At 38.2% G+C, this 12,628-nt stretch overlaps 1 protein-coding gene across 4 annotated transcripts in view; it reads left to right on the forward strand.

Annotated features, from left to right (window-relative positions):
• The window catches only part of UBE2Q2 (ubiquitin conjugating enzyme E2 Q2), a 59,745-nt gene that overhangs the window by 12,429 nt on the left and 34,688 nt on the right, over positions 1-12,628 (forward strand). For 2 of the 4 annotated variants that reach the window (XM_041745641.1, XM_041745640.1), the window contains exons 3-4: positions 2,511-2,615; positions 10,246-10,302. In XM_041745641.1, the coding sequence (XP_041601575.1) occupies positions 2,511-2,615; positions 10,246-10,302 (162 nt within the window). The remainder of the gene's footprint in view (positions 1-2,510; positions 2,616-10,245; positions 10,303-12,628) is intronic. The other 2 variants (XM_041745642.1, XM_041745643.1) reach the window with 1 other exon arrangement.

Below are 12,628 nucleotides of genomic sequence, written 5' to 3' on the forward strand. Positions count from 1 at the left end.
TAAAATTGGGTCTCATTGTATTTTTTAAAAAATTAATATATTTACATAAAAGAAGAAAACCAAATTACCCTCTATTCTTATAGTCTACCAGTTATTTCATAACCTCATTTCACGACAGAATAAGTTGTATTTCCTCACCTTTGCTTTACTTAATTCGTTATAGTCTAGATTGTGCCTTCATTTTTGCACTGAAAATTTTTATGTCTAGTTGCCAAATCCAGGGACTCCTTTTTTAACCTTAAAACTGACATCTTTGCAGCAGTTTTGTAGTGGTGATTTTTCCCTTATTGAGACATTCCTCCATTTAACAAACATTTATTACTTAAAGTCTGCCAATAAAAAGTCAGTTAAATAAAGGCTACCAGTTTTATGATATAATAGTTTATTGTAGTTAATTCCATAGGAATGCATACAACTTTCCAAGATGTGCAAGTGAAAAGGCAAGGTGTAGAATATTGTTCTAATCTGGCCCTTTTTGCAAACAGTGTTGTAAAAATAAATCCGTATTTGTGTGGGTTTATAGTTTTACTCCTCCTGGGTGTGTACAAGAAACTCTTAATAGTAGAACAGAGAGAAGGTTTTGTTTTGTTTTAATTGACTGACTTCCATGTCAGGCTGTGTCATCAGCAGTGGGTACAGAAGTCAAGATAAATCCCTCTTCTCTGGGAACTGATAATCTTACAAGAACTTCATCAGGTCACTGTCTTCTGTTCCTGTCTCTGAACCCTGCCTTGGTCTTCTCAGAGCTCTTCTCCCTTGGTCTTCCTCTTCTCATTGCATGCTTTCTGTGAGAAATCACTTTTACTACTGTTACTTAAATCACGGTCTATATTCCATGGATTCCTAAATCTGTACCTTTAGCTAAAATTTATCTCTTGAGTCAAGCCGGTGTATCTATCTATATATCCTGTAGATCCAGGGAATCTCACTTGGAATGTGCCATGACTGTTTAAAATGACTACATCTAAATTTGAGCCTACCCACCTCGTGGCACTCCACCAGCCCCACCCTTTCCCTTCAGTAATTCTTTGTGATTATGAGCGGGACAAGATGAAATAATGCTTGTCACCCATGTCTGAACCTGGGAACTAAAGGTTCTGCATACCTAGATTTCCTGACACCTCCCCTCTCCAAGCTACCTACTGAGTTGCTAAGACCTGTCCGTCTACCTTCTAAATATTTCCCACCATCTTAGTTTCTTCCATCCTTCAAACACTTCTTTGGGGGAGGGAGTGTAAAGTTGAAATTCCTGAAAGATGTACAGCCCGAGTTTTCTTGTTTGCGCTGTGACTCCACCACCCTGCTGCTGCTCCCCAGCACGCCCATAGCTCTTCCTTGGCCGGGGGTTGGATTGTCTGGGTCTGTGTCCAGGTCACCCCTTCTCATCCTCATTATGTTCTTCTGAGCTTATTGGAGGGCTAAATCCACAGTACCTTTTAAATTTAAATTTAAATTTTTTATCCTAATTTATTACTCAACTTTCCTAATATCTGCTTGTTCCTTTGATTACTTTGGAAAATCTTACTCTGCTGGTAACCCATTCTAATCCTGTCTCTGCTTTCTTAGTCCTTCATAAACCTGCCTTTTCATCTCTTTTCCTGGTCAGAGACATCCGGGAAACGGTTCCTAACCAGGTGAAGTAAGTTACCTTATTAGCTCTGGGAAAAGTCTACTCAGTGTTGAACATTCTTCTTAAACCATAATTCCTAAATGTATACATTGAAAAACAGTTTTTTTTCAATAATGAAAAACATGTTTGTGAACGTAATTTACCTCGCTGCTTTGCTTTGATGAGTAGATATGCTTACAAAACAATCTGGGTGTAAAAATGGGAACTTAATGAGTTACCCTTATGGTTTTCCTAGTGCATCTTTTTCCTTTTTTTTTTTTTTTTTTTTTTTTTTTTAATAAACGTTTAAGAACCTAAGGGCCAAGTGTTTCCACAGAAGATTTCATTTCATCTTTACCATTATAAGGAGTTTTTAATTTCCTTATTTTACAGATGGGAACCCTCGCACTCAGGGAATTAGAACGATACCTGCTGTATCCAAGGTCCTTTAGATTCCAAGAGTCTGTCTACTAGGCCACATTTGCCTCGACTTTGAATATGACTGAAATGTATAATTTTATAACCCATGTGTAACAACACTGCCTCTATTTTTTTGTCACCTCATTAATGTAAACGTATTCTTGTCTGAAGTTGTAAGTAACTAAGAAAAGTAGTTACCAGCTAAAAATTTGACAGCATCTAGAGCTCCCCTTCCTCAGTCTTTTGTCATCATTCTGCTAGGTATTAGTTATAGGGATTGTATTCAAGCCATAGTCACCTTCTTACACTAGCAGCCCCTAACAATATTTCTTAAGGACGGTTATTTTATCTGTGGGCTGGAATTGAGCTGTGACAAACTTTTTTCATTTCCTACTGGATTGGTTTACGGTAGTCATAGCATTATTCATGTCTTCTAAGGGCTCTTTAACATAATATTTATTTACCGAAATGTGTTTTGTAGCTTCGTCAGCAATTGAAGTGGTTGATATGTGAACTCTGCAGATTATATAACCTTCCTAAGCACCTGGATGTTGAGATGCTAGATCAACCAATACCCACGGGTCAGGTAAAGTAAAAATTCTCCAGTGTTCAAGAGTTAAATAAATTGTCTCAAGCAAAAGTAAAACTAGGATGATTTTTCTTCTCACTATACAACTTATTTAGAAGTTAGTCTTGTTGAATTGTTTTGTTTTAGATACTAAAAATAACCTGTTTATTCTCTGGAGCTGCTGGTGTTCACTATGAGGAGAAACACCTGCCTCCCTCCCCCACTTACCACCTTTTTGTTGGTACCGCTCCTGATTTCTGTGACCATTCCTTCAGTTACCTTCACCTGGATTGCCACCTCTAAGTCTATCTGTGCTTCTTAAGGCCTGACCCAAGGTTACTTCTCTGGCAGCACAAATGCCCACTAGTTTACCACCACCTCTAACTTTTCTGGATTTCCAGATTTACCTATTTAGGGCATAATTCATTGACTTTGTACTATAAATAGATATAAGGATTTAACTCTCATGCCACACACATTCCCACCCGCTTCCCTTCCTAAAACACCATTTATATTTAGTCCTATGAACAATCACTGTTTATCATTAGGACTTTGCAGTGTCGAGTTTTCTATTTTGGCATTTCTTATAGAGCTCTTTTGTTTTGTAATGTCCTCCTTATAATAATAATTCTTAATTTAAAAAGTGATGCTTGGGCAGCCCCGGTGGCTCAGCAGTTTAGTGTCACCTTCAGCCCAGGGCGTGATCCTGGAGACCCGGGATTGAGTTCCACATCGGGCTCCCTGCATGGAGCCTGCTTTTCCCTCTGCCTGTGTCTCTGCCTCTCTCTCTCTCTCTCTCTCTCTCTCTCTCATAAACAAAATCTTTTTAAAAAATTAAAGATAAAAATAAAAAGTGATGCTCTCTTTCCTGTGAGCTCTTACTCTCTTCCAGAGCCTTCGGTTCTTTTGCACCAGCCTTGCCAGGTTGTCCTCTGGGCTGGCTGTGCAGCTGTCATCTGGAAATATTTGTCTCCTCCATTAGTGTGGATCCACTGTCATCTGATCTCATGTCCTCTTTCTTGCTAACCCTTTCTTATTTTGCCTGAGTACATCCCCAAGGAAAATCCTAGCTTGAAGGAATAGTACATTTTCTGAGTTCTAACATTGAAAAATATATAACCAGACCACTGTAGGTTTGAATCTTGGTTCTGCTACTTAATAGCTGTATGATCTTGGGGTGATTACCTAACCACTCTGCATTAATTTCTTGTTTGTAAAATGGGGGAGATAGTAGTACCTCAATTTTGGGGGAGCTATGAAGAGTAAATGAGTTAGTACATGTAAATCATTTAGAGCAGTGCCTGGTGTATAGTAAATGCCCAATAAATGTTACTTGCTATTATATTTTACAGTCTTATTTGATTGATAGTTTAGTTGAATATATATAATTCTAGGTGGAAAATAATTTTCCCTCAGAATTTCAAAGACTGTGCTGTCGTCTTCTAGCCAATGGTGGTGTTTAAGCCTAATGCCATTCTAAGTCTTCCTCATCTGTGCATGACTCGGGAGACTTTTAAGAATTTGTCTTGGTGTTCTCAAATATTGTAATGGTATATTTTTAGTTTTGTGTGTGTGTGTGTGTTTTGCTTTGTTTTGTTTTCATTGTTGCTGGACACTCAGTATGGATGGCTCTTTTCAAATGTTGGACTCCTTTATCTTTCTCCTGGGGTAAGTGTGCTTGTATTCTGTGATGACTTTCTCCTTTCCGTTTTCTCTATTTGTTCATTTTTAGAATGCCTACCAATGGGATTTTAGACATCTTTGTTTGAGTCTTTGCATCCTTTATTCTCTCTTTTTTTAATTTCAAATTCTGGAAGTCTTTCAATTTTTAAAATTTGGACAGCATAACCTTTCAGTTGTTTTAATTATTTACTGCCTCTTAACCAGTTACCCTGAACTTAATTTGTTCTATTTCCTATAATTGTGTGGGCTGATTAGGCTTAGCTCCCAGTTGTTGTTTTTTTTTTTCTGCTGGCCACACTGCACAGTCAGATAGTGCCTGGGACTAGTGGTCATTTGGACACGACTGCACTGCAGTGTCCAAAATGCTTCTTTACTGGGACACCTGGGTGGCTTAGTAGTTGAGTGTCTGCCTTTGCTTCAGGTCATGATCCCGGGTCCAGGGATCGAGTACCGTGTCGGGCTCCCTGCGAGGAGCCTGCTTCTCCCTCTGCCTGTGTCTCTGCCTCTCTCTGTGGGTCTCTCATGAATAAATAAGTAAAATATTTAAAATAATTAAAACAAAAAAACCCAAAATGCTTCCTTGCTTACCTGTCTGGTGCCTTGGTATTTCTTCACATAGCCCTTCTTTTCTCCTGACATCTCATCCTCTTCTTGGATAGACCTCTTCTTGTGGCTTCTCTTTCTTCAGAAAGGTAGTCCAAATTCCTAAGTTTTGGCTGTCAAGAGCTCAAAAGTAGAAGCTGTCAGCCCTTCTTAAGGCTTATTAGTTCTGGAACTGGCCCAGTGTCCTTAAGGAGTTACTTTGATATCCTTGTCCTCTCCCTCTCTGGCATCTCTATTTTCTCTTTAATACATTCCCCCCTGGTTTATCTTTGTTTTTCTTTTTGAAAATTTTCCTCAAATATCTATTCTATGTTATTCATATTTTTTTCTTTATTTCCTTTCTTACTCCTATTTGAGTGAGGTACTGAAAAGATAATTGAGACTTCTTTGTGGCCAACACTTGTCAACTAATAGTGTTTAGGAGGAATTTAAGCTGACTTCCAGCTGCTCTCCCCTACCCCCCTGTTCTGTGGTGTAATAATAAATGGTGGCTGGACCTACTTGGTTTCTTTGGACATGACCTTTTATAATCTCCTGTTTGAGATAAATATCTCTGCTTAGGTGCTGTGTAAGGACACAGGGGAGAGCATTGTGTTTCAGGGACTGAACATGTTCTGTGTTTTGGCTTTTGGTTGATCTGTAATTCCTGCTGTCTCGTGTACCCAGTGTCTTAGAGTGTAGAGGCTCTCTAGGGTGCTGTGGGGCAGATTTGCCTCCTGTAATCCCTAACCTACTGTACTTGTTTGCTCCACTAATTCCCATTCTTCCACATATTGTCATCTGCTAACACGCGTGAATTTTCTTTTCTGCTGGTCGGCCCATTTCCTTTTTTGTTATCATTGTGTGTTAATATAGTTTTGATTCACAACAACTATAATTCTGGTGGGGCCTCAGGAAAGAAACAAGATGGGAAAAACATATATAAATGCTATGTTCAATTTGCCCTCTCTGGAATGTCTGCAACTTCTATTTCTCACTTAACAATATATCATGAACATGGTATGTGTGGATTTACCTTGTTTTTCATGGCTCTGTATATGTAGAGATACAATTTGTGAATTACATGTAGAAATTTACTAATTGTGAATTCATCCTTATGTTCATAATATTCAGCACCTTCATTGGTGGTGGCTGGAGGGACAAGATGGATATAATAGTACTTTATTTTTGGCTTTTTCTACTTTAAGTGAAATTTAATGTAGTTTGGTTTATTTACTTCCTTTTAGGCTCCTCTTGTCTCATTTCAGAATCAGGATTATGTAGTCTCATAAGATGACTTGGTGAGCTTTGTGTATTTTTTCTAAAATCTAAGACAGTTTAAATAAAATTTCAAACTGGATCCAGTTTTGCCTCCCATGAGACATCTGGAAATACCTGGAGATAATTTTGATTGTCACAACCAGCTGAGGGGGGGGGGGTGTGGGGGGGGCATTTTGTGGGTAGAGGGGATGTTACTAAATGTCTTACGATGTCCAGTCCTGCATGACAAAGAATTATGTTGCGCAAAATATCAGTACTCCTAGGGTTTAGAAATCATGTTGTTTTTGTTGTTGTTTTTTTAAGATTTTATTTATTCATGAGAGACATAGAGAGAGGCAGAGACACAGGCAGAGAGAGAAGCAGGGAGCCCCATGTGAGACTTGATCCCGGGACTCGAGGATCACGCCCTGGGCCGAAGGCAGCCGCCCAACCACTGAGCCACCCAGGTGTCCCAAGAACTTTCTCTCTTAAGTTTAGTCTCATCTTGCATTATAAAGCACATAAAGGAGAAAAGCCTAATGAATGCAGTCAGATTCAGAAAGCAGAAATCATGATTTAAATAAACGTCTGAGCTGGATATGTTTTTCTCTTTTTCTATGTATGAATCTCCATTTTTTTCCATTCCTTTAGTCAGTTTTAGTAATTTTAGATTCTAAAAAAAAAAAAATCACTCATCCTTACTTTTGAATCTATAGTTATGAAGCTCTTTTCATTTCTGAAGTTGTTTTCTTTATTGTGACTACTTGTCAGAAGCTTGTCTGTTTTATTATGTTGGCCTTTTGAAAGAATCAGTCCTTTTCTTAAATCTAATTTTCTTTTTCATTTTGTCTTTTTTTCTTTTGCTTTTCTCATTTATGAGATCACCATGATTTAAATTGCTTTAACAAACATGTAAAGGTACACATTTTCTTTGTGCCATTTGACTTCATTGCATAGGTTTTAAGATTTAGTATATTTCTAAATAGTTTGTATTTCCTAAGTGCTTTGATTCCATCTTTTGTTCATATTACTTTGTTCTATTTCACAAGAAAAAGTTTTATATGTATTGAAAACATAAGTTACAGTGAATACTTGGGAACTACCACCCAGCTCCACCCAGGTGAAGAAACACAATATTGCTAGCATTAGAAGCCTTTTGCAGGCTCTTTCCAGATGATGGATCATTCCCTTCTGTGCTAATCTTTTCCTTTTCCCTAGTTTTGTCATATATATATCTGCATCTCTGAACAAGGTGGTTTAGTGTTGACTGTTTTTTTAAGCTTCATATTAAAAGTCGTACTATATGTGTGTTCTTTCTCATCTTTTTTTGCTTGACATTGTGTGTTAAACTTATTCTTTTTAGCTGTAGTTTTTTCATTGCTCTATTTGTTCCATTGTTTGAACATACCATAACGTTTATCCATTGGAGTTGATTGCAGTTTGCTACTAGGAATAGTGTGGGGCACCTGGGTGGTGCGGTTGGGTAAGCAGCCACCTCTTGGTTTTAGCTCAGGTCAGGATCTCAGGGTTGTGAGGTCGAGCCCCATGTCTGCCTCTGAGCTCAAAGTGGAATCTTCTTGATATTTTCTCTCTCCCCCTCCCGTTTGTGGTTTTCCTCATGTTCTCTCTCACTCTGTCTCTCAAATAAATAAACCTATCTTAAAAAAAAAAAAAAAAAAAAAGGAACAGTCTGCTGCCATGATCATTCTTGTCCATATTTTGTGGGATACTTGTGCAAGTGTTTTTCTGGGCACATACTTAGAAGTTGGATTACTGGGGCATGAGGATCAATTTCTTCTTAAATTTAAGAGTTAAGAAAAAATTTTTTTAACATTCGCAGATGGCATTTGGGCTATTTTTAGTTTTTCACTGTTTACAATATGGCCTATAACTTCTCAGCTGAATTGTCAACAATTGCTTAAACTTAACCATTGGTATTATTATGTCTTTGCTTATTGCTATTTCTCATATTCCATGGTTGCTTCCTAACTCTGAAAATAACATCCCTGAATGATGTCCTTTATTTTTATTTCTAGAAAGGCTTTCTGGGAATGTGTGTGGGAAGTGTTTTTATTGTTCATCGAACACCTATCTGACTCTGTGCAAAGTACTCTATAGAAATGCTGAGTAGGGATCCCTGGGTGGCTCCGCGGTTTAGCAGCTACCTTCGGCTCAGGGCATGATCCTAGAGTCCTGGGATCAAGTCCCACGTTGGGCTGCTTCCATGGAGCCTGCTTCTCCCTCTGCCTGTGTCTCTGCCCCCTCCCCCCCCCCGCCCCGTGTCTCTCTGAATAAATAAATAAAATCATCAAAAAAAAAAAAAAAAAAGAAATGCTGAGGATCCAGTGGCAGAGAAACACAGATGTGCTGTCTGTCCCGATGGAACCAGATACAGAATTGAGTCTCTTCTAGGTTCTTTACAATTTTATCTTCCAGTACTTCTTGTCACAAGTGAAAAGCCTGCTGTCTGGTTCTTCTTTTTCTATATTTTTTTCTTTCTGGAAATTGGTAGGGTTTACTTTTCAGTATTCCTTTTGGGGCATTCAGAGCCACTTAATATTCTGAAGTCTTTCTTTAGCTTGACAACCTTTGTCTTCTTTCTTTCCCTCAGTCTTATGGATAAATAGTTCTCTGTATTCCTATCTCCCATTTCCCTTAATTCTTCTAGTTCGGTACCCTTTCCCTCCCCATACCCGTCTCCTTTTTCTCCACATTCTAAGGGAATGTCACAGTTTGGTCATCTTATAAATTGTAAATGCTTTGGTCATTCAAATCTGTTGAGCTCTCTGGCCCTTCTAGTGTTTTTTTTTTTTTTTCTTTATCTTTTTTTTTTTTTTTTTAAGAAAATCTTTTTGATTTCCCAGAACCATCTTTTCCTTTGCATGTGATCTTTTTTTATAATTTATTGATAAAGCAGTGTCTTCTCAAGTACTACTAAGGATTCCAATTAGGTTTTTTTCTTTTATTTTATTTTCTTCATTAATGCTTCAGGTCACTTGTTCTTTTTGTTCAACTTGGTGCCTTTTTTTTCCAGATTGCTCGTGTTCTTCAAATATCTGTTGATACTTGGTTACCTGCTCCTTTATAGATGAAGTATACCATTGATCATTGTCAGTGGTCGATGTGAGTGCCATCAGCAATTGTCACTCTTCTCTGCTGTGGCCTCCCCCTCCGGGTTTGTACACCGGTGTTCTGACTGTGGCATGTGAATGGGGAGGTACTGACAGGCCGACTTTTCCAACTCCTGAGTTTCAGGAAGAGATGCATTTGTTAGATTTTGTTGCTTGTTGAGTTATATTTTTTAAAATGTGTCTTTTCTCTCTGGTTCTGACACCCGTAGTAAGAGGTCATCAGATTAGGCCTCCTGTTCCTTACCAGCTGTAGTTGGAACAAATACAGCAAGTATTTCTGGAAGGAAGAAAAATCCCACTAACTTTATTGCATTGCATTGTGAACTCTGCTCTGGTTCAGAAAACTTGCCAAACTAGGTATGAAGACCCTGCCTAAAATCCTGTCAGATTCTTTGTGAGTGAGTGGTAAATTGTACCCTGTAGAGAAGTATTCTGTGGTAGGTGACATGCTGTGAAAAAGAAAAATGGTTCTTTAGTGAAATGGTGATCATTTTATAATTTTTTAGCTTTGTGAAATGTCTACTTTCTAACATGTTTTATCTTTTATAATGTAAGGCAGTGGAATTATGGAAAGAATCAGGCCTTCCAAAGTTAAAAAGGTAGATATTTTAAAGAATCCATGGTTTGGAATATTTATTTCAAGTGAAAGAAGCTGTTGACCTTATATACATAGCCCTATACGTGAAATGTTTCCTTATTTTGAATTAGGATGTTTTAAATTTTTTTCCAGTTCTGCTTTATATTGGACTATTTGCCATTGTTATTCTCAAGGTATCTATTAAGTTGAATTGGTGAAAATTGTTTCATTTTCAAAAGCTGATAAATATTACTTGTCACATCAAAGCTGGATTTAAAAGTAAATATTCAACTTTAATAAATTCTGTTAGTGGAACTGTAGCGATAGAAGATTGATATTTTGTCCCTAAAGTCTTCTAATGTACTCAGTATGTGCTTATTCTGTGTGACCCTAGCAGATTCTTTTTCCTTTTCAGAATGGGACCACAGAAGAAGTGACTTCAGAAGAAGAGGAAGATGAGGAGATGGCTGAAGTAGGTATTTTATGTGAGAATCACCTTTTATAAATACTGTATCTTCATTTTTGAATATTTTAATAATACTCTAATCTCCTTTATAAACCAGTGTTAATGTAGAATAATGAAAACCACATTGTATTTGAAATTTAATGTAATTTCTAAAATCTGGCTTTAGCTTTATTTTTTTTATTTTAAAGATTTTATTTGGGATCCCTGGGTGGCGCAGCGGTTTAGCGCCTGCCTTTGGCCCAGGGTGCGATCCTGGAGACCCGGGATCGAATCCCACGTCGGGCTCCCTGCATGGAGCCTGCTTCTCCCTCTGCCTGTGTCTCTGCCTCTCTCTCTGTCTCTCTCTCTCTGTGACTATCATAAATTAAAAAAAAAAAAAAAAAGATTTATTTAAGAAAGGCACGTGCGCGCGCGCGCACACACACACACACACACACACACACACACACACACAAAGAGGCAGAGGGAGAAGCAGGCTCCATGCAGGGAGCCTGATGTGGGACTCGATCCCGGGTCTCCAGGATCATGCCCTGGGCCGAAGGTGCGGTGCTAAAACGCTGAGCCACCCGGGCTGCCCTGGCTTTAGCTTTAACTAATGATATGTTTTTGAGCAAAACGCTTATTTGATTTCCTAGAAAATAAATGCTCTTAACATTTAGCATTAAAGTTATATTTACATTTAATAGTAATCAATATTTAACTCATATTTGGTTGTTTTTAAGAAGAGGAACTATTTTCAAAAATTCTGGATTTAAATAATTTGAGAACATTTCAGAGACTACTCACTAGAAGTAATGAAGATATCTCATGTTGAAAAGTCATATAAGAATTTGGTAGAACAGATTCTAAGACCTTGACCTTAGGCCAGTTCAGTTGCCAGCCACTGATATAATTTGAGGTTTTCAGGCTTTGAAGCTTTGTTTAAATTCAGAATTCAGAGTGGAAGTCTGTGTCTACATTGATCATGTAAAACATATCTGAATTCCACAGTCTTGATTTTAAAAACTTCTTACGGTTTTTGGAGTTTATTTTTTAATTTTATTTTTCTAAGATTTTATTTATTTATTCATAGAGACAGAAAGAGAGGCAGAGGGAGAAGCAGGCCCCATGCAGGGAGCCCGATGTGGAACTCGATCCCAGGACCCCAGGGATCACACCCTGAGCCGAAGGCAGGCGCTAAACCACTGAGCCACCCAGGGATCCCTGTTTTTTATTTTAGAACCAATTCTAAATTAGTGCAAAAATCTTAAATTTAAATACACTTCTTAGGATGTCTTAAAACTAAAGAAGTTGTGGTTTGTTCTGTGAGTCTGGGCACAAAATAATTCTTAACATTGTCCAACTTCTATGGCTTTTTTGGGATAGAGCTTGTTTTTAACATTTACGTGCAGTGTAACTTAGGTAGGATAAACTGCAGGAAAACGTTAAACCTTTCCCGTGGGTTCGGTATGCAATGAGGTTGACATTCTACTCAGAGTTTATGTTCTTCTCATTTTCCCTTCACAAGATAATATAAAGAAGGGATAGCAAGATTTAGGGAAATCTAGAAAGATAAGAGCCTGGACCTTGGAGATGTCAGATTAAGACAGATGAAAAGAGGATAAAAAGGCACAGAGCAACTTTTGGGCACGGTGTGTTTAGATGCATTAGAGCTGTCTTTTTGGAAGAACAAGATTGATTAAAAAAAACATGGTTTCCTAGAAAAGCAGATGGCTAAAAGTCTTGAATTAGAGACAAATATGTTTTTGTTGTGATTGTTGACAAAAAGGCCTTAAGCAAAGGCCAATGGGCTGAGAATGTTTTATAGAGATAATCTGCACAGAATAGAATTCATCATTAATACTCAAGTGGAGATTTAGGAGTAGGAATGTGGCTGAGTTTGAAGGTATAGGAGTAGGAGATTTAGACTAAGGGCATTTGTGAGAACTGAAGAAAATAAGTGTGGGATAGAACATTGGGGCTAAAGGGTACACATCAGGGGAGGGAGCTCCGTGAAACACAGAGTCATGGACAGGGTCTGAATATGAAAGAATTGTAGTAGGGGTGGAAGAGATGAGGGAGTCTAAGACCATTGGGTCTGGATGGAAGTGGTTTTTAAACTGGTCTACAATCACAGCGAATTTAGTTTCCTTAAAAAAAAAAATGGAGATAGTAAGTATGGACTCTCTTCCTTTAGAGATTTTGATGGCTGAAGTAAAGAGAAGTTAAGATAATAGAAAAAGGGGATCCCTGGGTGGCTCAGTGGTTTAGCGCCTGCCTTTGGCCCAGGGTGTGATCCTGGAGTCCCAGGATCGAGCCCCACATTGGGCTCCCTGCATGGAGCCGGCTTCCC

The sequence above is a fragment of the Vulpes lagopus genome, chromosome 2, assembly GCF_018345385.1.
Source record: "Vulpes lagopus strain Blue_001 chromosome 2, ASM1834538v1, whole genome shotgun sequence".
Taxonomy (NCBI): domain Eukaryota; kingdom Metazoa; phylum Chordata; class Mammalia; order Carnivora; family Canidae; genus Vulpes; species Vulpes lagopus.